Source organism: Danaus plexippus, chromosome 6 (genome assembly GCF_018135715.1).
Source record: "Danaus plexippus chromosome 6, MEX_DaPlex, whole genome shotgun sequence".
Lineage (NCBI taxonomy): Eukaryota > Metazoa > Arthropoda > Insecta > Lepidoptera > Nymphalidae > Danaus > Danaus plexippus.
The window spans coordinates 9500885-9525209 of NC_083540.1; the positions used below are offsets into that span (position 1 = coordinate 9500885).

At 31.2% G+C, this 24325-nt stretch overlaps 1 protein-coding gene across 1 annotated transcript; it reads left to right on the top strand.

Annotated features, from left to right (window-relative positions):
- Nucleotides 1–10394: 10394 nt before the first annotated feature.
- Nucleotides 10395–24250, top strand: LOC116778881 (cell adhesion molecule Dscam2-like). Its single transcript, XM_061529941.1, has 13 exons — nt 10395–10485; nt 11281–11430; nt 12600–12717; nt 12794–13004; nt 15415–15625; nt 19478–19631; nt 19914–20062; nt 20206–20296; nt 20463–20641; nt 20763–20908; nt 20989–21124; nt 23534–23653; nt 23996–24250. Exons 2-13 carry the CDS (start codon nt 11415–11417, stop codon nt 24184–24186), a joined length of 1722 nt encoding a protein of 573 aa, XP_061385925.1. The 5' UTR covers nt 10395–10485; nt 11281–11414; the 3' UTR covers nt 24187–24250.
- The last annotated feature ends 75 nt before the right edge of the window (nt 24251–24325 follow it).

The window sequence follows — 24325 nt, forward strand, 5'->3', positions numbered from 1 at the left end:
TCTGTTCAAGAGTTCAGGTGTCTATTAAGTCTTAATGGAATTCGATTGTTATTGAAATATCGTACGAAAATATTTCCAAAGAATAATAATAAATTAAACACAATTATATAAATAATTGAAAATTTAAAGTATTTCTACCTTAACAGTCACGGTGATTAATATATGTATTGAGTAATGGCTACAATCAAAATATTCAATCATTATTTTACTACTCTGGAAATGTATCAATAATTTCGTAACTGACACTCACTTATAATGATATTCTGTAATAAATTTATTACTTAATAATAATTTAGTAGGCCTTCCTCTCCTTTAATTTAACTTAACAGACTTAAAAGCGATTTTGTGTAAACTTAATTTAAATTGGTTGAGCCATTAGGTTCTCAAACTTTAATTATATTACCAAATATTGTAGTAGAAATATAATTATATAGGGATTCAGTGATATTATCAATAAATATCCGTTGTAAGAGTGTGACATTATAATTGCAATTGAATTTACACAATTCAAAATAAAATTTTATCCCACCATAAATTAAACGGGAAATAAGCGGACACAGCATCAAACAAAGGGTGTAAGCCGCTTACGCTGCACTAAACCTGATGCGGCAGCATCTCATCGGATTACTCTGCCCGCCCTAATCCTGCAATGCCTACAATAAATAGTGACAAGAAGTAATTGTTTATTAAGCCATTTAATATATATTTTGGACAATTTCTTCTACTTTCAATCTTAAAGGAATCACTATACAGTAAGGTGATGTGAAATATCAATTTGTTGGGTAGAAGCTAGTTACAGAAGACCTCGTAGAAATGTGGACCACAAGGTCGACATATCTAGCTCTGCCCGTACCTTGTGGGTATTATTTAAGTAATGGTTTTTGAAATATCCCTAAAGGGTAACAATATTCTTTAAAAAAAAAGTGTTTTCTTTGGGCAATCAAGTGGTCAATTGCTTTAAGTTTATTGACAAAGTAATAAAGAAAAATATTAAACTGACATGAACTGTTTTAATAATTATGTTTTCGCATAAAAAAAATATTATATGGGAACAGTCACGTCAGTCCCTTGACTGTTTGTTTCAAAGAGTTTTTTAAAGTTTATATTAAAAAAAGTGTAAAGTGAGTTAACCACAACATTCTTTGTTTTCACCTTATGGAATAATTAATACATAAATTGAGTAATGGCTGTGATTTTTTTACATTTTCATTCATGGTTTTTCAAATTCCACAGAAAATATGTGTCAATGTGGAATAAAACACAGACAAAAAGTTTAAATTAGATCTTAATAGAGATAAGACGTTATTTTTTATCTGGATAAACAATGTTTATTTTATTTTCGAACTATCAATAAATGTAGTGGGTCGTTTATCAATGAAATAGCATAATAATGAAGAACATTTTTACTAAGGAAGAAGCAAATACAAAGCGAGTATGTATAATTCATATCGAAATACGTTACAAGGCTCCTCGAAACCTCTTATATTTTATGTATAAACCGTTCTAATTCAGTGGGAGTTGCCTCTTCACAGCTGATACGTGTCGCGCCTCGGAATGTTATATCAATTGAATAAAATCCAATATTTCTTTTATTTCCAAATTGCTCCGGCAGATAAATTTATTTATCTTCATTGAATGAGTAATGCTTTCCGCTGTGCGAATTTATTTCAAGCTATCAAAAACGTATTTCGCGAAGTATCGTTTAACATAAAATACTTACCCGTAATGGAATTAATTAAACGATAAAATATTTTTGATACTCGTAGAAGCAACTTTCACAAAATATTATCTATTTTCAGAAACAATAATCATTAAAGTTTAAGTTTTAATTAATGTATGTTACTTAGTATCAAAACGCTCTGTAATTACGCTGTATACCAATATTAACAGAGAATTAATTGATATTACGTAGGAATTAAATCATTATTTCAGATTTTTTTAACAAATAAATGAAAATCTGTAGAGAACATACCACAACAGTTTATTTAATAATCCTCCAGACATCTTAATAATATAAAAAAACTTACTGCGTTGATATCTTACCTTCAATGAAGTACTTTGAAAAATTCAAACACAATTCGCATTCAAATTATTAGTGTTAACTGTGCTGTGATTTTATAAATAAATTATAATTATACGTCCATAATCACCTTAATTTTTTTTATTTTGAAACAACAATCGCTGTATTTTGCAAACGTATTTTATAATAACATCATGTTTTTGATACAAGATCCCATAAGTTTTTCTTTTTTCTTTTTATTTACCCTGTGTCACTATCACGACTATTGCCACTACTCACATATACACGTTATATACGCCAAGCCGTTAAAGCTCTAGGTCCTGTCAAAGAAAAAACATACGAACGCGTACATACACTCAAATAATTTAAACCTTCTTATTTCGCAATTGTATTCAAAGTATTCATTGAAAGGTCTACCATTATTTTAAATGAAATATCTTATTTTATTAAGATATATACTCGTAGAAACACAATGCCGAAATTTATGTTTCCTCACAAGTTATACAAAAAAAAGCTATTTGAGACCTCAATATAATTTCTGAAGCATTTTTAGAAAAAGTACAACTTGTAATACTACACAAGTAATAATGCATACATTATAAAAACATTATTAAACTCTTTAAAACGTAGTTCCTCTAAATGTTATCATTTTAAAATGGTACCTTCTTTCTGCGAATTAATTTGTGAATTCCTTCTCACATAACACCGCAACCCAATTCCCACAGACCGACAGTGTCGCCGTGTAATTAATTATACCGCAACTGTCATGTCGTGAAAGAGAGGGAGGGGGGATTATATTAGTGTAAAATAATGGTAACAACTCAAGGCTTTAAAAACTTACAATATGATATATTTTTGCAAGTTAGACTCGTAAAAATTAAGTCCTAGAACATTCGTAAATATTCTTTTATGCTTTTTCAATATATCTGACTAACCATTTCATTTGTTACCACATTTAAGTTGAACTTTCGAAACTAGAAACTAAAGAAACGGAAAAGAAATACATTGAATATTTTTATACAAACAATATAAATAAACTTATTTACAGAAAAGAAAAGAAAAATTATGACCTAAATATTACCCCTTTTCAGCGTCAGTTGAATATAATACGAAGAAAGTGTTTTACTACAGAATTTGAATAAATTGTAGTATAAATGACGTGATCTCATATTAATTTAAATTCACATTGATATGTCCATTAGATTAATGGGTGCCGTGAATCTTGTTAATCTCATCTCACGTTGTTTCTGTGTCGCATTTGTTAAATTAATTACAGATCTCAAACTCTACAGATAAATAAATACATTTGTGAAACTGGCTGCGTGTCGACAAATTTAATTGAAAATCATAAGATATTGTATGAATTATTTTCGATCACTCAGATGTTCATAAACAAATTTGTAAACTACAGCACTAATGATTCTTGATTGATTTATTATTTTTATATACGTATGTATGAATACTTTAATTTTTTTTTCATAACCTGTTGAATAATTAGAAATAACAAAGTACATTTATTCAGATCGTTTACTGCTATTTATATCAGAATAACAATCAGTACAGAAGCTTCCAACAGTAGGTGTCTTATAAACAAATATTATATCAATGAATATTATAGCTCGAATTAATTTTCATCTAGTAATGGACGTCCCATGGGAGGTGCAAGTTCAACCTACTCACGGGGTGTCAGGAGGCGCTGCCTTGATGACGTGCGCACCCTCGGCTTCCGTAAGAGCACATGTCACCGTGACGCGATGGATCAAAGATGGAGCTGTTCTTCCACCGGTACCTGAAGTGGGTGAGTTGAAATCCAAATCGGTAAAAAACTATCCTCGCTTTTAATTATACATTTGGAAATTATTTACAAGATGGCCTATTAGATAAACTATTTAAAAGAGATTAGACCATATACTGATTCTTGAATAAGAGAGCAAATCGATCTTCAATTCGCCAACTAAAGGCCACACTAGTGTACTTGAGCGTTTTTAATTGGGACACGATTAACAGTAACGTCGCAGCTATAAATCCCAAACTCAAACACCGGTTTCAATATCATACCAGTCTGGAAAGTTGCCAGCGGTTGGTACCTTATAAAATGCGAATTAATTTCACCCAGCCAGCTTCCCGATTATTGCCTTTTCTGAAGGGTGAGAATTAAGATTTTTTTCTTCCAAGCTACTGTCAACACCAGAAACAGAAGGTTTTATTTAATTAAATCCGCTCTATTAAGGAGATCAATTATTTTTAGTTTAATGAAGTGTTCAATTTTTATTTATTCAATGTGAATAAAAATTGGCATTAAAATGAATGAATTGACGTAACTGGAATGATTTATTAATAAACTGAAGTAACACATTTTGCTTCTAACTCCAGGAACAATGACGACTAATTGAAGAACCAAATGTGAATTTATAATGTGAGCTCATAGTTTATTTGTCTTTATCTTGAACGATCCACTTGAGACGGATTACGATCTTAACAACGGGACACATGGATGTTATTCGCACATGATTGCCTCCCCTCATAATATAATAATCATATTTTTATCATTTCCAATACAATGTTATAATGGAATTTGTAGGGAAAGGTTTCTATTCTGTTATTTAGAATTTAAATATTTAATTTTATACGAACCGCTTCATAAATTGTATCTTGAACTTATTACTTCAGTTATTTCATAACAAAGAATTTGAATATGCAATTAAAGTAAAACAACGTGTTTGCTGGTAGGGAAAAAAGTGTAAGCAATTTTATTTTCAACTTAAGTTGTCTACAAAACGCCGGAGGTCGAGGAATTAAAAGCGGTAATGCAAGATTAATGTCTTTTGATGGAGTTGAGGAAATCAAAGCTAAGACTTTCAGCTAGATGATAAAATTATGCAAAGCATAAATAGTGAATTGGAAATAAAGAAACAAAGAATGAAATAGCTTAAAATTAACTATTTATATTGATGTAGTTTTTGATATTTCAATATATATTTTTAGGAAAATTGTAAATTTATATCGCTCAAGAGTGAACTAAGTTCCTATATCAGTGTTTCTTTACATTATCATATTTTAATACAACAAATCATTTCTAGACGCTCTATTAGGACGTCGAGTTGGCAGATACGCAGACGTTTATGCAGATTACCCCTTGGTAATATTCAAGTAATTTTTGGCACAAGCTTAAACCGAGATGAAAGTTTGTGAATGTTTGCTTCAGCGGATTAAAGTGAGCTGATGAGCGTGGCGGTGAATTAATGAGAACTATATGAATTTCATTATAAAGATACTTGGCGGATTTAAATGAGTGTTTATTACGAACAGCGGTCCAGAAATCCGTGTACACCTTCTCTGTTAAATACATTTCACAGACAAATATAAAAGAAAATATCTCTTTATATTTTAAAACTGTTATTTGTTTTTATATGTTAAACTATTATTTTATTGGTATGAGAAATCGCACTTAAAATTTATTACATGACAGCAAAAAAACAACATAGTATAGTTGACCGAAATCTGAATAATGTTTGAGAATTGATTATATAAATATTATGATATGTTTTGTGTTGTTATACCGCTATAATAACACACCCACATAAAATGAATACTTTGTATGTTACTGTTATGTTCACATAAATATCCAAAAGCGATACATTCACATACAAGCGTCCCTCCGGAGTAATGCCTTTTATTATGCTGCCATTTAGTCTTTATAGCACTTTGCTGAAGCAATAGGTTTCCGAAACGTTATACATAAATTAACTTTTCTATAATTTTTATACGGTCTTTGCTTAATTTCTCAAGGCTTACTATACAAATAAGAATAATTTAGAAATTTGATCTGAATCAGGTGAATAATTTTAGACAAAATCTCGAAAAAAAATCTGTGAACGTTGTCATCAAACAGAAGAGCACTTTCTTGTTCAGAAAAAATGCTTATTTATTTAAAATATCGCCATTTACTTTCCGAGTGAGTTGCACAAGTTGTTACACTATTGTTTGGCTAAATTAACATCACTTGGGGAGCGTTCGTTAGAACCGACGCTAATTCCATAGTTATTTATCTTTACTCTGCATGTTTGTTTTGATAGGACCTTCATACGGGGCCGTCCTGGGAATATATTCAGTTTTGTTATTGTAACTATTGTTTAAAGTATTTCAACAGTGTAGTTTTCATTTATTATTTATTAATACATGCTAACGGATTATGTTATGTAATGGTATACCTATTTCGTGTTCATCTAAACGGGTTATATTTATAATTAAGCGAGACTCCCTTAACGGAAGGTTAAATTTTATATAATTTATAATTAACGCGTCACACGTCACCCGTTACCATGTCGTTTCCGGTGCGTTACGTCGCCGGCCCTGATAATGTACCTTATTTAATCAAGGGCGAGGTTTACATGACACAGTAATATCACCGTCTGCATTTAAAGCTCTCCAATTTTAATATAAAATTAACATTTATAAATTATTCTTTTCTATATAACGTCGTCTATTTATTTAATTATCCGTCCCTGATCTTAAGTTGTTTTCGTTAAATTAACTAAGTAATTAATATTTAAAATAAGTTTCTGTTGAAGGAAATACCGTAAGGTATTTCTTATCAAATGTTTTATTTACAGCATATATTTTTAGAGTTAGTTTAGTAAATCATATGTATATTTTGTTATCATCATGTCTAAATAGCAATGCCATGTGAACTTAGTTCAACTATTCACACCGCTGGTCCGCACATTGCTCAACTGCCACGGGCAATGCGCTTTGTGAAATCCAGCTTTGAATTGTCCTTGAGCTGTGTGTGAAATTATTTTTCGAGACTCAATTGGATATTTTTTTTTGCAATTTTTTTTGCATTTCCATTTAAGTCATAACTACTAATTAAAGGCAGATTTTAATTGTATCCTCCCATTTTAATCTCAACATTTATTACCTTTATTCTAGTATGATTACTATTACTAAACTTAACATTATAACACGTCCTAGCAAAGCACTTACAAACTTTACGAAAAGACCAAATTATAATTTTCTAAGAGAAAAGTTCACATAATTCAAAACGGAAAACCAAGAACGAAATCGAAATTGCTTTTCAATTCAATTAGAAAAAGTAATTTCCTCCATTCCAGTTAAAAAGCTTTCTTAATTATACATTTGAAATAAAGGTCTAATTATTTTTATGGTTTTCTTAAAAAATATATTCTTTTACGTAATGCCCTGCGATTTAATTGCTTGGCTACCGACGTTTCAACGAATTCAAACGTATTAAAAAACTGTAGGAGACGACTGTTACTAACCAAAATGTATTAGGCATATTCTAAACAATAAACTGTAAAATATATATTGGAGTTGTCGATATTTTCATGTTTATTTGTTATCGCTGTCAGCAAAACAAAGCCTACAATCAACCAGTTCCATGGTGCATGGTGAGCCGACGACGCGGAAGAGTATAATGAGGTTAGCTGTTGATACCGACGCATTGTCTACCTGATCCCCAATACGCAATTATTACCTGTATATTTGTTATCCAGTTAATTGTATTCCTTTGTTTATTGTGGAAATAATACTCGGGATTTGTTTTAGTTTAAAAATAGAATGTATTCTAACAATGGTATTATTTGTATTGTTTTTATAATATCTACTCTAACGTTTGTTATCGGATAGCAGATAGATACGTTATATTTTATTAAATGTGACCTCACAAAAGTATGTTGATTGAAATTAATTCACAAAAAAACATTTATAATAAAATTTTCACTAATATACATACGGTTCTTTGTTCGTTGGTGTGGAAATGTTATATGAAAAATATTTTTCTGTATTAATTTAATGACAAATAACAAAGAGACAACAGTCATTCGTTACATTTAAAATGATAAAAATGAAAATGAAATCATTACGAGAATGTAACACGAACTCTAAAGTATTGAACGTTTTTTTACGAGCACTTTTCACTAACAATTAAAATACTCTCGATCATAATCTTTACTAATACTAAGACTTTCGCGAGTATTCATTTAAATTAAACTAATATTTTCGCATTACTGCGCGTATTTAAATATTTTTAAAAACTGCACAGTCCCGACGTTACCCGTCTTGTTTTTATGCTACTAATCAGTTGATAGGCTATTTCCTCAATTTTTGCTTGAAGCTCAATATCAGATTTGAATTAATTAACTAGAACAAATAGTAACACGGTAATAAATAAAGTCGCAATAAAGAATAATGACACCGGAAGACGGCCTCAAAGCGAAATACATTTTAATTTTGAAGCTCTTGCTGAAGTCATTTGAAATGCCATTAATTAAAATAATCGTCCCTCCTCAGGCAACGAGTTCATTGCGATTTACAAAATTCAAGCTGTCCGGTCTCGTTCAACTCAAATCATTGAATATGTGTTTAACATTAATTACACATTACACGAACAAGCGATGTGTTCATATATTTAATGCTAGCTGGAGTCCTTTGTTTAAACGGAAATATGATGTACTTTATTGTTATTACGTAACAAACATTTACAATCACTTTCCTAACTTTGATACCTAATGTTAATAATTTTTGGTCAGATTACAAATGAAGCTTCTAGCAAGCTACATGAATAATTCATTTCGGTAGAAATTACTTTAGCAGTTTTAAACTTTAAGGATCTTAAGGGTCATTGGAGACTCGAAGTCATAAGAATACTTCGGAACACAAAGTGACAATGCTATCAGCCATCAGTTGTACAATAGAGTGGGATAGACGCTCTAGTGCCGTCGGCTCTCTGAGGGCGGAGCGAGACAGCGAAATTAAAAAGTCACTCGCATTTAGAATTCATTGAAAAAGTGGAGCTGAAACTTATCTGATCGTAAACGGTGACGACCGCTGGGGCTGCTGTAGACGGGTGAAAGAGGTTCTTGGTTACGTCAAATATAGTAAGAGAGGACTTAAAAATTGCAACAACATTTAAGATTATTAATAAAAATTTTAAATCCTAAATAAAAATATATAAATAATTTCTTGATATTTTAGATTATTAATAATAATGTTATTCTAAAAATGTTTTTTGTATATTTAAAAAGAGAAACTGTTACGACTATTCTCTTGAACAACAGAACTATTAAAATTTAATATATGTGACATGTCAGTAACGGTGTCACCGCTATAAATATGTAAGTGCACTAGATCGAACCCGCAATCTTAAAGTCATGAGCCACCTCAAAGTAAAACCATTCGTTACTCTGCGTACTTGCGTGAACGTCTCTTTCATTTATCAACTTATAACTTGTCTTCTACCACTTCTTACGATAATAAACAATATAAATAAAATTTATAAAATTATAATTGATATTTAAAGTTATTTTTAACATTTATGTACAATTTCTTACACGGTTTTATTAATTTAAATAAAATATCCACTGATATAAATTCTGTTCTTTAAAATTATTTTTCTGTTCTTTAAATTTTGATAAATTATACATCTCTTACATTCTTTCTAAGATAAATTTTCTTTCTATTCAAATATTCGACCTGTATGATTTCTTCAGACTCTTCAAGACACTTGAAATTTCGTTGATTCAGTTACTCAGTATAACTTAAGACTTGTCCCTGTTTATCGTCTAATGCAAGACCAAGCGATCCTTCATACAGCTTTATACATGACAAAACTGCTTGTAGCCAGAATACGAGAGTTATATTTTTATCTTTGTATTTGCATAAGTATGAATTTATTTCAATGTTTCACTATTTTGGCAAATCGCATATTATGATTAAGTTAAACTATAAATTTGAGCGGTTAAACAAAATAGACACAGCGGCTTTTTTCAATGCCATTAAGAGTTAAGAGTATCATCGAACAAAGATACATCAAAGGTTTATATAATACTGCTTCGATGGCTAATTCTATGTAATTTTATTCATGGTTAGGCGTAGTCGGAAATCTAGTCTTAAATTATATTTATTCCTTCCAAATTATTCGTCAAAACTTACTAACAGCTTCTCAGAGACTATTTAATACGAATTTTCAGAATGTATGTTAATTATTTATTATATTTTCTATATAACTTTCATTTTTACTTCCTTATCACACGAGTTAACTGGAAGATGCAAGATATTTATTCATCAATAAATTTTCATATTCTGGAGAAATATGGTTGAATGTTTCAATAAATAATATGGTTGAAGTATTTCAATATTTTTCCTATCAATATATAGTGAGTAGTATATAGGTACATAAATTTATTTTCACAATTATATCAGCCTCATATTAAATAATTTGTCTTGAACGCTATCAGCAGTGTTGGTATTTAATCAATCAAGCCACAATTATAGCTGCATTCGATTGCAGACATAATTTGATAGATAGCAGACTTTAATTATCGATTAACTACACCGTGTACAGTATACTCTGATTGATTTCCCTCATACTAGCTTTGCGTCGGAATACGAGTGCTGTTTTTATTGAAGCAACCAACCATTTCAAAGAGCCTTGTATCAATCAAGTTAGTTTAATAAATATCACTATTATTTTATAATTTAATATGTGTGTTAAAAACTCTTCATTGTACTATTTGTTTCTGCTAATGTCTTATTTGAAAAATAAAGCTACTTCAAATATTATACTCGCAAAAACCTCGTCATCCGAACCAACGACAGTCAGATGAATTTTATATTTAAATTCTCATTTCTATAATCATAAAAATGTATAAAAATGCATTACAACATTATTATTGTTACGGTTACTACTTAAATGTACTTAGTGCGATACAACGTTTGAAACGCAACGTCCCATAAAACTAAAAATTTTATACAGTGATGTAATAACGTGCTCTACTGTGTCCTCACTTAGAAACCTAGTGTCGTTGTTACTTTGTAAGTATAAAGTTACTTGACTAAATGAAATTTCCTCGTAAATTGTGTTTGTGATGTATCACTTGAATTTCCTTTACATTGTCATCTAACAAGAGACTATCAAGTTACTTCATACTAGATTTGTGCCGAAAATACATTCTTCTATTTGAAGTTTACTAGTCGGCACTATTTTTAGGTTTCTAGTTTTAAAATATAGTCCAGTTATTATTAAAGAAAAAAATTACCAATTTTAGCTATATTAAATACACGATATGTCCTGCTTATGTAAACGGACTTCTAATCGAAAAGATTTCAATTATACCGTGGCCGCTTTATAACGTTTCAGATTTTAAGTTTGAAATGACCTAAGTTGGTGCTTGGCAGAGATGAAATAACATGTTTATGAAATTCTGAAGAAGTAAGTAATCTAAAAGTATATGTTGTAGGTGGTGGTTATATTATCGGTGGCAGTCGCGGCGATATTCTTGTTGTCCGAGAAGCCAGATCTGATGATGCTAGCTCCTACGCCTGCGAAGCTCAACACGTTTTGACGGGAGAGAAGCGTCGTAGTCCACCTGCTATGATTGCAGTTTCACGTTTGTATTTTTATGTCCAATAAAATATTATCTATGTTCATTTGGAATAAAAACTTTATATTATTCTTTGTTTATGATGCATGAGCATTAGTTTAGGAAGACTTGTATAATGCTTAGACTGTGAATTATATAGATTAATAAGATAGATTTCCTTAGGAGATAGCTAGTTTAAATCTCCCATAAAGGAAAATACATTCACCACGCTACACTACATAGATTCTCGATTTAACTAAGAATATCTTCAAAAAATGTTTCAGATTATAATTTATGTTATTCACTTATTAAAAAAATTGTTTACTTAATATCGTTGCATATTCCTCTATTAAACGAATTGCAAAATGAAAACTTGAATTAATTTAAGGTTTAAGTTTCAACAACTCGGGAGTTGTAATAATTTAGTTGTATAGGTGACATACTCTATCACGAGATACTTAAAATATGAAATTTCATGGTTGATAGAATACGAGAGCTGATACTAGAAGAATGTCTATGACTAAATAGGTCATTTTTATTAACACGTTTAAAATAAGTTTGACACAAGTCCATAATAACAGTATACAAAATGTAAATTCGTATGAGCACACTCTGTGTGAGAAGAGTAAGTACCATAGGCGGCTTATCACCAATTGGAGATTTCTTTACGACATTTTAAGGTAAAAGGAAGGCGTTGGTGTTACCTTATTATGTGGAATTATAAAAATAACTGTACCTAAGCTTTATTCATATACATTTATAAAGATCAAAATAAATTAGACTTTGTGTACATGTACCTATATTAATAAAATATGTCTAAATATCTATAGACAAATAACGTTCCGTAACATTTCTTTCAAAAACGCCAAAGATTTAAATAGTGAAATCTTTTTTTGTTTTAATAACATGAACATTGAACAGTATTATATTGTTTAAAATTAGAAAACGGAGTAGCAGTGAAAGGTGTATTCAATTAAATTTTGGATAAAATTTGTCTCTGTCTAATTTCATACATAAATTTGTATGTAGATTATTTCTTTCTAAAATACATATCATCAATACTTTTTTATTAATTATTTGATATCTAAGATTAAAGTACATTCCGATTTGTATTATTCTTCTTTAAAATATTGGATTTGTCTATACAAGCTCACTTGTATCTACTTATTAGACTTTAATTTATTATTTTGCATTAGATCCGACTGGGAGTATGGCACCACGAATTTTAACGATATCTGAAGATGAAACTGTTCCGCAAGGTGGGGACATCAGGCTGGTGTGTTGCGCAATCGGCAGCCCTCCACCCACTTACAGGTGAAACTTTCATTTCACTTAATCACAAACTAATATGCAACTATAATAATAATCGTATATTGAAATTTTCTTTTAGTTGGTTTCGCCACGCTAACGGCCGTCTCAGCCCCGTAGGAAATAGCATCAGAATATCAGTGTCCGATCAAGTACTAATTATAAGAAGAGCTCAGTTATCTGATGGTGGAATTTGGACTTGTCGAGCCCATAACCAATACGGTGAACAGAGACGTGACGCAAGACTTAAAGTGCGGTCAAGACTTGTTGTCAGTGTTCATCCTCAATTACATGTAAGTATATATAAGTATTAGTAATAGATAAGATAAAACGGATAGAAGTCGACCTGGTATTTTTTTATGTGTTTCAAATTATTCCTGTCCAAATTAAAGTACCTGAGGTAATAAATTTACTTACTCACCAGTATTTCAAATCATAGAATGCTTTTTCATGTTGTCCTAATCCAACAAATGTGAATGGACTTTATAAAGCCTAATTAAATTTCAATGAAAAGAGAATGTAATGAAGTTTCATCCAGCTAAACGTAATTTTAGTAGTTGGCTGTTTAGAATTGTTAACCTAAAAAAGAATTCAGATTGAACAAATATTTTTTTATAAGTCAATAGTTAAAATAGCGTCGTGACCGTGACCTTAAAATCAAACAATAGAATTGATTGTTCGAGATTTAGATGTTGTTTTAATTTATTTTGATAACTTTATTAAATACCGTAGTAATGCGACGGTTCTAATATAAACAACAATACGGGTATAGAAAATATTTATTCATTGATAGAAACAGTGTGCGACGTGCGAGTGCGAGAACTATTCGTAGAGATATATACCTCAAATAAAAATATGAGCTATAATTTAATCATGAGTGTATTCTGTATATCAGACTCTAAACAAATTTCCACAATACATTGTTGAAAAAAAAATTTATAATCATTTTTCTGAATAATACATCTAAGACTTCTTACAATAAGACGTATAAAATCGAAGTTATGCGACTCCAAAACCGATAAATAATTCTGGTCCTTTACATTCCTACTTATTATTTTTATTTACTTAACGATATCGAACTTGTAAGACTTTTTTACTGTTAACGAAGCAGCTGACACAAAACCAGGAAGAATCGGTTTAATGTCAGCTGTGTTGTTTGTTAGACTAAGAAAAAAAAAGTCTATATACAAGAGAATTCATTAAAAATTAAAGTTCAACACATAGTTACAGGAAACCTGAGTATTTTTACACAATACAGTCGTTTTATTGATTCCTTTGTTCTAATATTATATTGTAAGCATTGTATATACAACATATGTTTGTTGGTAAACGAGGATCCAGCGGTGTGATCAATTACGTAAAATTTATTACTTTTTGTTCGGAATCAACCCCAAATCCAGGCCTTATAAAAAACGTAGGTACTCATTTAGATCTGTGGCCAACGTTAAACGATAATTCAAATTCCATCCAAATCTTTTTTGTGTGATCACACACAGTCCTATAATATATACACACGGACACACCCACATAATTTTTAATACTATATTTACGTCTATTTACATTTATTTTTATGTTCTTATATCTTAATTTCAAATACGAAGAAATAAAATTTAATAACATTCTCATCTATGGAGAATGTAAAGGAATATTGAATAGTATGTTGAAAGAAGACATGCTCATAAGAAGCACTGTATTGACAAGGGTTCGAAGAACTTGCTTTGACAAGCTCTCACATTGTATTACAAGATAACATTTTTGTATATAATTCATGAGCGTGAGCTGGTGGCAGGTCTTATATTCCAATATAAGAATCCTGCATTATTAACACATTTTTGTAATGATTGTAAATACATATCTCGTCAAAGTAATTAGTGAATTAAGATCTCTTTCAAACTGACGGCTGTTTTCTAAGTTAGTTAAAACTCATCTAATGACCGGCTTTCAAACGCAGATGTTGTCTTAATGTATTTCCACGAAATTTTGATAGCATCCCAAGTAATAGGGACCAGGTGTAATCAATTGAAAATGAAACATTTTTTTGTCAAAATAAAACTTTTTAGTTTTCTATACATACTTATTACAAAAGAAATTGCATTAAGTATCCTATCGTAGCAATAAAATTATAGTTGTTTCAATTTAAACTAATATATGACTTTTCATATTTGTATTCGCTTCTTGTTTCTTCGCCTTGGCAATGTGGTTATTTTACCGATTTTTAACACAGTAAAAACTTAGAAGTATATGAAAAAGCAAAGTAATATTTACATTTGAAATATATAAAGTTTAAACGTATTTACATACATAATTCTTCGATACGTACATAACACTTAACAGAACAAAGCAACTATTGACACACTGTTTGAACAATAAGCCTAATACACAAACGGATCCTACATTAAGGAACATCATGTATAATTCAATCTATAGAATTCCGAAGCCTCCACCTCTCACGCCCTTTTCTAATCCGTTTTGAGACCTGATCTCCGCGATGTCGACGTGAAGTGATGGTTTGTTGAATTATTTATAAGCGGGATCCTGTATTGACTTGTAACGCGTGGTATACACGCTTTGCAGATAGTTTCGTATTCCTGAATTTTATGAGATACATTCTCACATTTTCGTGAATATTTTGTTGTGTAATATGTAACAATGTAGTATTCAGCGTCACATATGAATCACCTAAGGTTTTTCTTGTTTCAACAGATCGCTAATTCCGGTAGTTCAGTAACCTTTAACTGTTCGGTTGACGGCGGCGAGGCTCGCGTGCGTTGGTTGCACGACGGTGTCCCTGTTGGCGGCGGTGAGCGGGTATTGCGCATCCACGGTGTGGTCCGAGCTCATAGAGGAATGTACCAGTGTTTTGCTGAACGAGACCTTGATAGTGCACAAGCCGCTGCTGAGCTCAGGCTTGGAGGTAAGATTTATATAAGAAGAAATTCTTTATGTTACAATACTTAATAAGGTGTTAAAATAGAAATTGTAAGGTATAAAGGGATAAGTGATATCATTAGAACTGGATAGGTCTGGTTTTCATTCTACGTGATGTTATCTGAAAATGTAAAATATAAGATATTTTTAAATAAGTTAAATGTACTGCTCATAATAAACTGACGTTAGCTTTATAAAATATATTACACACAAAATGTAATCCTAGTTTATCAAACAAATAGTAAAATTCATGTAACACATGATCTCACCATTAGTTCTGGCAGTTAAAAAAATATTTTAGACTATGATTATATAAAAGAGATATTTTATTACCACTCTTTTAAAAAGTGAAGTGAGTTTATACATGATATATCATTCTATCAATTCAATGCACCAGCCAGTATCATAGCTATATGGACACGTCAATAGAGAGCGGCTCGCAATGTTCCCAGAAGCACTGCAGTACGGCCGGTGCACATGACATGAACTGTTTGATTGCCTCTCTACCGAATCGTATTTTAAAATTTAAACACGAATTCGTTCATTGATATCAAATATTATATGATAGATTTAAAATTTACCTTTATTAAAAGTAAACAAATGCTATGTAAAACATTGGTAATTGGGAACGAGAAATAAAATGAAGTTATATTCGGAATTTTATAGGTGATATAATCAAATAAACTATTCAAACTTATTCATTCAAACGAGGAGTCGCGCTAAAACGAAGCCACTTGACTGAGCATAGAACAAAAAGGCGTCAAACTAAGTGCCTCACAGTTCTATAATTGATTTTTCTTAAAGTAAAAGACGGGTAACTTATTTTGCATCACTTTTATGCTTGTTTTGGAAAGAATTTATTGAACTTTCGTGTTAATAATTAAGAATAACTTTTATATTCTTACTTCATTTTTGGTATTTTTACTGTTACTTATTCTCTTACACAGAGAATCGCGGTCAAGAAACCTTTAATTTATGTATCAATAAGAAGCTTAGGAAAATTTTAATGCAATAAATAGTTTCAGTTCTTTTTTTAAACAAGCATTTATAGCAATTGATTTTAGCAGGCCTTGTCTATTAATGTAAGTGGTATAATTGAGTTGTATTATCTTATTGCGGTCAATATTAAAACTATACAGAGCTTCGTATTGGGAGGGGAGGGTCGGATCTAGCATAGAATCATACACTGAAAGATTGTCATCGAAGTTAAAAGTATATACAAAAAAACCAGTTCAATTAACTGAAGATGTTTTCCAAAGACGAATTTCAAGATTTTGGGCCCAAACAAAAAGAGTTACGTACATTGCAATTTAATTACCGCCTTCTTTGTATATTTTTTAAATATGTTCGATTCCTAACTTTTAACTCTACAAGTAACGTTGATTGTTATTATTTACATGTAAGTCATGTCAATTTCAAATCCCAAGTTATGATATATGATAGTCACATTAATTCAGGATTTAGAGGAACTATGCTTAAGATAACTGGAGAATACTAATTACTTGAAATAATATCTCTTCGTTAGTTGTTACTTGGAATAACTTAATGATGCTATTTCTTACTACGAATACTTATTTATGGATGTTGAAATAAGTTCAACTGATTATTTGAAGAATAAAAATTAATGTTATTAAAAAAAAAATAAACGTCAAACGATAGCATGTTGAAATTAAATATGGAGCTCTTAGATTACTTTAGAATATTGTTATATAATATGTATATATAATTTTTAATTAGTTTTCAGTTAAATCTCATTCAGCCTGTAATAAAAGCGGCAAATATATATCACGCAAGGCCCACAATAAAGGCTACCGAATTTATAAATGAATGTAAATTGCAAAGTGCTATAGATTGGATTGTGTCGCGATTGGTTATTGATTAACGCATGCAGCGGCTACGGACAGGTCATGCGTCACTGTTCAGTTGGAATGGTTCTGATGTTTGACATTATTATTTATATATGAGATTCTGCTATAAGGAATTCCCATTCCCATGTGCTCTTTCAGTCATAGTAAAATGGAGAATTTTATATGGTATTCCAATACCATTTAGTTTTTTCCATTACTATTTACTAGGTAATGAAAAAACCTTGTAATTAATCAGTTAATAAGACGGTTAAAAAAATAATTCATCATTGTTGTATATTGAAGCAATGTTACTATTTAATTCGATTTATTTTGTGACCTACATTGCCTGTGCCAGATGGTCGACGAGCGTTTGTCAGCGTCAAAATATTTAAACTGTAGCCTTTACGGAGATTTATATCTAAAATAGTGAACATTGTAACATCGTCAGGACAATTAGAAATGCAAAAGTGTAGTTTTATTTATTTCGCAACGTCTACATGAAAATTTACATTTTCCGCAGCTTCTCTTAAGTAAATAAATCGTTATTTTGACCTCGTGTTATATTTTCATGATGCTATCTGATTGGTTTGTTAATAGATATAATTTTGAAATGACGGACAAAAATTTTTTTGCGCATTTAAAAAGTTGATAAATTTGTTGATAAGTTGATAAATTTAGTCACCACATCGGTCAATAACACATTTTATAAATGATATCTATTTCATGACACGTTTCCTTTACATGGTCATATAAATAAAGTTTTTGCTAAAATCCTCTCTATCGTTGTGCTACCTTTTGAAACTGGGCACGTCGCCAGCAACTCGGGTTGTCTCTAAAAATAACTTTGATGATTTGAAATAACTTACCTGCTACGACATAACCACTAAAATTATGTGTTTTAATCATCGTCAAATTTATGAGTCGAAATCATAATACATATTTTTGTAACGTCCATAAAACAATCTCAACGTTAGATTGGTTACTCAAATGTACGGATCCTACATAATGATTCGTTCAGCTCAAACAGATGGCCTGTCAACTGTTATCCGCAATAAAGAGCTCACCAGCATTGCCTTGTTATTTACTACCTCATAATTTTACTGTCAAGCTCATTTACTGAATGTTTGTGATGTTTGGATTGTTTTGGCTTTATGTAACCTTGGCTTGTTCTTGTTTGTATTATGATATTAGACATACGTACCGGTTAAGGCAATGGAATCCACAACTAGGTCTATTTAAATAATTTAAGCTCCTTATTTGAATTAACCAGTTACTAAAGATACCACATTCTCAACCACATATAAAATCAGTAAACATAAATTTACAGAGGTATGTCATTCTTGAGAGATTTTATACTGAAGTGAAAAGAGCTTATGACAATTTTGTGCTAACAACCTACGGGATGAAGAATAAGTGTCATATATCTTTTTTTATTTTGTTTTCCAAACATTCAGAAGCGTTGATTGGATTCTGTTTTGACATTTCTGATTTATGACTGTCCTTTCCTGGATGTTGGCCTTTTGTAGAGATATTTTTTGTTAATGACAGATATTTCATGTTATGACATTTAAAAATGTAATAAAACACTTTCGAGTCCACTTAGGTTCTGAAGATATTCCTTATAAAAATTATAGTATAATTGACAATAAAAAAGAGAATCATATTATACGTATGTCACATGTCTTATGAAATCATTAATAAAATTAACAAGCATATTTCTTTATCGCCTTTTGAAACTGATTCAATACACAATTTATTTTTAAATAAATATTTCAATAAAACGTTACATCTTAAACCTTATTTAAAATCACTGTTACAATTTTAATAATATCATCCACCTGACTTATTTCTACTAAATGTTCAATCGTCTGCTGAAATTATTGCCAAAACTAACTGGGGTTCTCCAGTTAGTTTTGTAAATAATTTCATAGCATTAAACAATATGAACTTATATTATATTAACATAATATTCTATATTAAACTATGCGCAGATACAGCGCCAGAACTGCACTATACATTCATCGAGCAAGCATTACATCCGGGGCCGGCGCTTGCGCTCCACTGCTCTGCCTCCGGCTCTCCCTCGCCACGCTTCACTTGGCTGCTCGACATGCAGGTTGTAGAGGAACATAATACACAACAGAGGTATGTGGAGTGAGCTATATGACCGTTTATAATTCACGATAGACAACTGACTAAGTCAACATTTATTCCAGGGTGACAGTAAAATTATGAACAAGTTTTAGGATATAAAATTAGAGCTAAAAAAAATCAAACATTGTGTCGTTATTTCACCGATCTTTTAAAAGTATAATATAGTAAAGAAATTACCCATTACATACATTATTATATAAGAGCAACAATATTTTTAGTTTCGGTGTGGAAATATTTAACACGTATATAATAGAACCAATATGAATTTAACAGGAGCATTTCCCAGTTTATGAGTCCCAACGGAGACGTAGTGAGCTACCTTAATATTACGTCAGTCCGTCCTGAAGACGGTGGGAGGTACACATGTCGCGCTCATAATACAAGAGGAGCTGTTGAACATTCTACAAGACTTAACGTTTATGGTAAGATTACATCACAATATGATCACATCATGTAAATTACTGAGAACATAGATAGATATTTAAAAGTTCTGAAACAAAAATAACAATAGTTTGTATTAACTTAATTTCATAATAATTAGTAATATAGAAATACCGCACCACAGGTCCGCCCTCCATCAGAAACATTGGTCCTGTCCGCGTAGTTGCAGGTGTCAACACAACGATCTACTGTCCTTACTCCGGATTTCCAATCAGGTTGATGGAGGTGCATTTGTTTAGTAAGACTATAAGTTTCGTTTTTTGTTCAGTTTTTGTAGATTCCCAAACCCCGAAACTCTAGATTTTTTATAATATTCTTGAAACGTTGTTTCAATGTTAAGTTATCGAAGTAACTGTTAAAAATATGATTTCCTTACTTCAGTGATATAAGATGGCAGCGTGGTGGTATAGATGTGGGTTCAACTGGAAGAGCGTTGTCAGGAAGCGGTGGCGAACTTCTGTTATGGCCTGCTGAACCAGCTGATGCCGGAGTGTACTCTTGCAGAGTAAATGCACCTTCAGGACAATACGCACAAAAGGATGTCCAGATTTTTGTTCGAAGTGAGTGAAACTATTTTTGTAATTCAATCACCAATATTTCAGAATTCTCCTTAAATAATGAGGGACTTAATTTGGATTGTCAATTTTTAAAAGATGAATAAAAATAAATTTCTTATTTCAGATCCTCCAAAAATAGCTGGATTTCAATTTCCTGCGGATTTGGTGGAAGGGAGTTCAATACAAGTTTTATGTGGAATAACTTCTGGAGATAAACCAGTTTATTTCTCTTGGCTTAAAGATGGACAACACATTCCGTCCAATTTACAGGTGACAATTTATAAACTATAATAACACGTGACCGCATATAAACACCAAACGAGATGGCATTAAATTTTGTTTTATTTTAGGTACAAGAGAAATCCTTAGATGAATTCAGCTTTTTGATATTTTCCCACGTCACATCGAAACATAGCGGGGATTACACATGTGTCGCCAGTAATACTGCAGCTGAAGTTAACCACACTGCGAGACTTGCCGTTAAGGGTAAGTTTACTTTATGCCATATAAATGGGAAACTGAATTTAAGCTCAAGTGTCATAGATCACTGAAATTTGGTTTTTAAGTCGACTTCAAGTTTTAAGTCGTAAATGGTTTAAGTCCACGTCGTTTCGGAAAAATGAAATGAAAATGTAAATTTGCGTGAGCTATGTTACTTTTTTATTTATAAATATCTACTCGTAAGATTAAAAAAAAAAATATCATGTTTTTTTCGTTTTATCATAAATATAAATATCATTGTCATAAAATATTTTTCTATGAATATTACATACAAGATAAAATATTTAAATACTAAAGTAATAATAATAGTAAGTCGCAGATAAAACTGATCAATAAATGAAGGCAAAAGATATATATTTATTCCTAGATACATATAAAAAATTTAAATTAACACTGCATAAAACAACAAATAAAGATGTTCACGCCTTCATGTAAAATAAACACATTCTCGTATGGAAAATCATTAAGGACTATATCATCATAAATATCAAATTGTATAAAACGTATTTTGCAATAAATTTAAATAACAAAAAAACAAGAACATATAGATTAACTACAATATAATTTTGTATGATATAGTAATATTCATTTATATGTTAAGACGTGTTTGAAAGACGTCGACAACCACAGAAACGACTCTGCAATGTCAGTTTTTTCAGTTAACGCAAATTATATATTGCTATCTCTAGTATTTAATCTTTTATTTAAAGTAATAAAGTAGTCCCACAGGGAAAAAATCTGGATGTTAAAAAACAGGTTTGACCACTTTTTCATATGAGGAAACTGCTTAAAGTATGAGCGAAAATTAGACAACAGTGAGAATACTACAAACATCAACATTGCCTAGGGCTATTTCATTTTTACCTTATTATATGAAATTCTTTATATATTTTGTTAAAACAATTATATATGAAATTGAAGTTTATATTATGGTTTATACTTGCAATACATAAAAAGAGATGCATCAAAGATTTTTAATTTAATTTTAAGTGATTTTATTTTTGGGTGTAATTTTTACTTTGTACATAATGGATTTTACGTAGGAAATTATGAAAATTTAAGTCATAATAATGAAAAAAGGCATTTAATTAAAGTTAATAATTAGTATTCCCTCCCCTACCAATAACTAGAGTTCGGCATCGGTTATTCATGCCCAAAATTAATTTATCCAAATCAAGCTGTGGTGTCAGGTCCCAGGATTTTTCAAGTGCCGGAAAAGTTGTTCTTCTGTTATCAAATTTGGAGAAAATTTACTTGGATTTCATGTTCCCTAAGCACATTTGATACCGACTCAGCCGTATGGGCACGAGCATTATTGTGCATGAGTTGGAACCCCTGACCCATTTGTACCCTGTGTGGAATAATCACAGGTTCCACTACCTAATTGCGGTATTTCAGTGCATTCATGTTCCCTCTTATCCAAATGAGATCGGTTCGCGTGCCGATACAAATACCAGCCCATACCATAATGGTGCCGCCTTGATATGAATGGACTTCTTGTGGATGCTGGAGACGGCTTCGTCTACCAGGAATTCACCAAATCCTTAATCTTCGTGAATCCGGATGAAATCCAAATCGAGACTCAACAGAAAAAGCACCATGGACCATTGCTTGTCACTCCATGCGAATTGTTCTCGAGCCCACAATAGTCTCCGTCTGTGAACTCGAAGTGGTCTGCGAGAATGAAGACCAGCTTTATGTAATTTTCTTCTTACAGTTTGGTTACTAACCAACAATTGGTTGTCAGGTTTCTAGCCTTTGAACCATTTGCATAGTTGTAATATTGGGTTGTCTCCTAGCGACATTTTGAAGAAAACGGTCCTGTCTAAGAGTGGAGATGCGATATCTGCCTGAATGCCATTCAGCGACACCGCCTGTCGCATGATATCGTGACCACAACCGGGAGATTACATTTTGGCCGGTTTGCAGAGTTTCAGTAGCCACACTTTGTATAGTTCCCGCTTCCAACATGCCTACAGCTCTAATCTGCTCTTCCATTGTCAAATGTCGACGTGACATAACAATAATGTAAAACACGTTGAAATTATGAAAATTGAAGAAAAGAAGAAAATGTGTAATCATTTTTAATTTTTCAGAACTTTACTGTTTTATTGTAACATGAACTAACTTTTCGACGGCCAAATTTGAATAATCGACATTCCTTTGTTTAAAAATGGGTTATTTTTTATTATTTTTTTGAATTTGGAAAGAAGCGTTGGAGAAGAAAATATTTTATATACAAACTTTTTTTATACAGTTATCCCTAGACATTGTTGATGTGTATATTTTGAAATTGTTATTTGTTTAATCTATTACAGTTGTATGGGAATTGTAGTGACAAATTTATAAATATACATACACTTGGATTTTATTAATATTAAATTTTATATACAGTTGCGCCTTCGTGGGTGTATGAGCCTCAAGATGTTTCAGCCTTGCTCGGAACACAAATTCTTATTCACTGTGTTACTAAAGGATATCCAGAGCCAAGAATAACATGGATGAAAGCTCATGGTAATATATACTTTATATAAAATACACAATTTTGTTGTGTTAGTTAGGCAGTCGTCATTTGAGTGAAGTACGTATGTAGACTACTAGGTTGTCAAGGATGGGGTACACTTTATAATGGTACGGAATTAAAAAAAGTGATTTTGCTTAATATTCAAATGTTCATATTTTAATAGAATATTATTAAGATTTTACCGGTAAGACATGTAATTAATTTCCTAGTCTTGAATTATTTGGTCACTTTTCTTTGTGTTTAACGTTAATGCGTAAAAATTTAAATTATATGCTGTTTAAACTTTGATTTTATCCTCATAATATTCAAATTAAATGTAACAACATAACTAGGTGTAGGTAGCAGTGCAGATTTTCGCCCACTTAACCGCGTGGAGCTGCCCTTATCCGTTTTGACCAACGGCTCATTAAGTGGGGTTGCGACCCGCGGACACGAGGGACGCTATATGTGTCGTGCAGACAACGCCGTAGGCCGTGGCCTGTCTAAAATTGTTACCGTATCTGTTAACGGTAGGTTATACTAATTTATACAATATTTTTCATGGAATTTAAATGAAAGAACAAAGATTAGTAATGTAATGTTTTTTGTTTTTGCAACATTTGTAAATGTAATTGATTTTATAATCAGTTTATTATTAACATGATTGTAATAATTTCTGAAAA

What these genes read in the sequence shown, in the direction of transcription:
- LOC116778881 (XM_061529941.1), top strand. An exon ending in GAACATAATACACAACAGAG is followed by an intron (nt 19,632 to 19,913) that starts GTATGTGGAGTG and finishes TGAATTTAACAG; the next exon opens with GAGCATTTCCCAGTTTATGA. An exon ending in ACATTCCGTCCAATTTACAG is followed by an intron (nt 20,909 to 20,988) that starts GTGACAATTTAT and finishes GTTTTATTTTAG; the next exon opens with GTACAAGAGAAATCCTTAGA.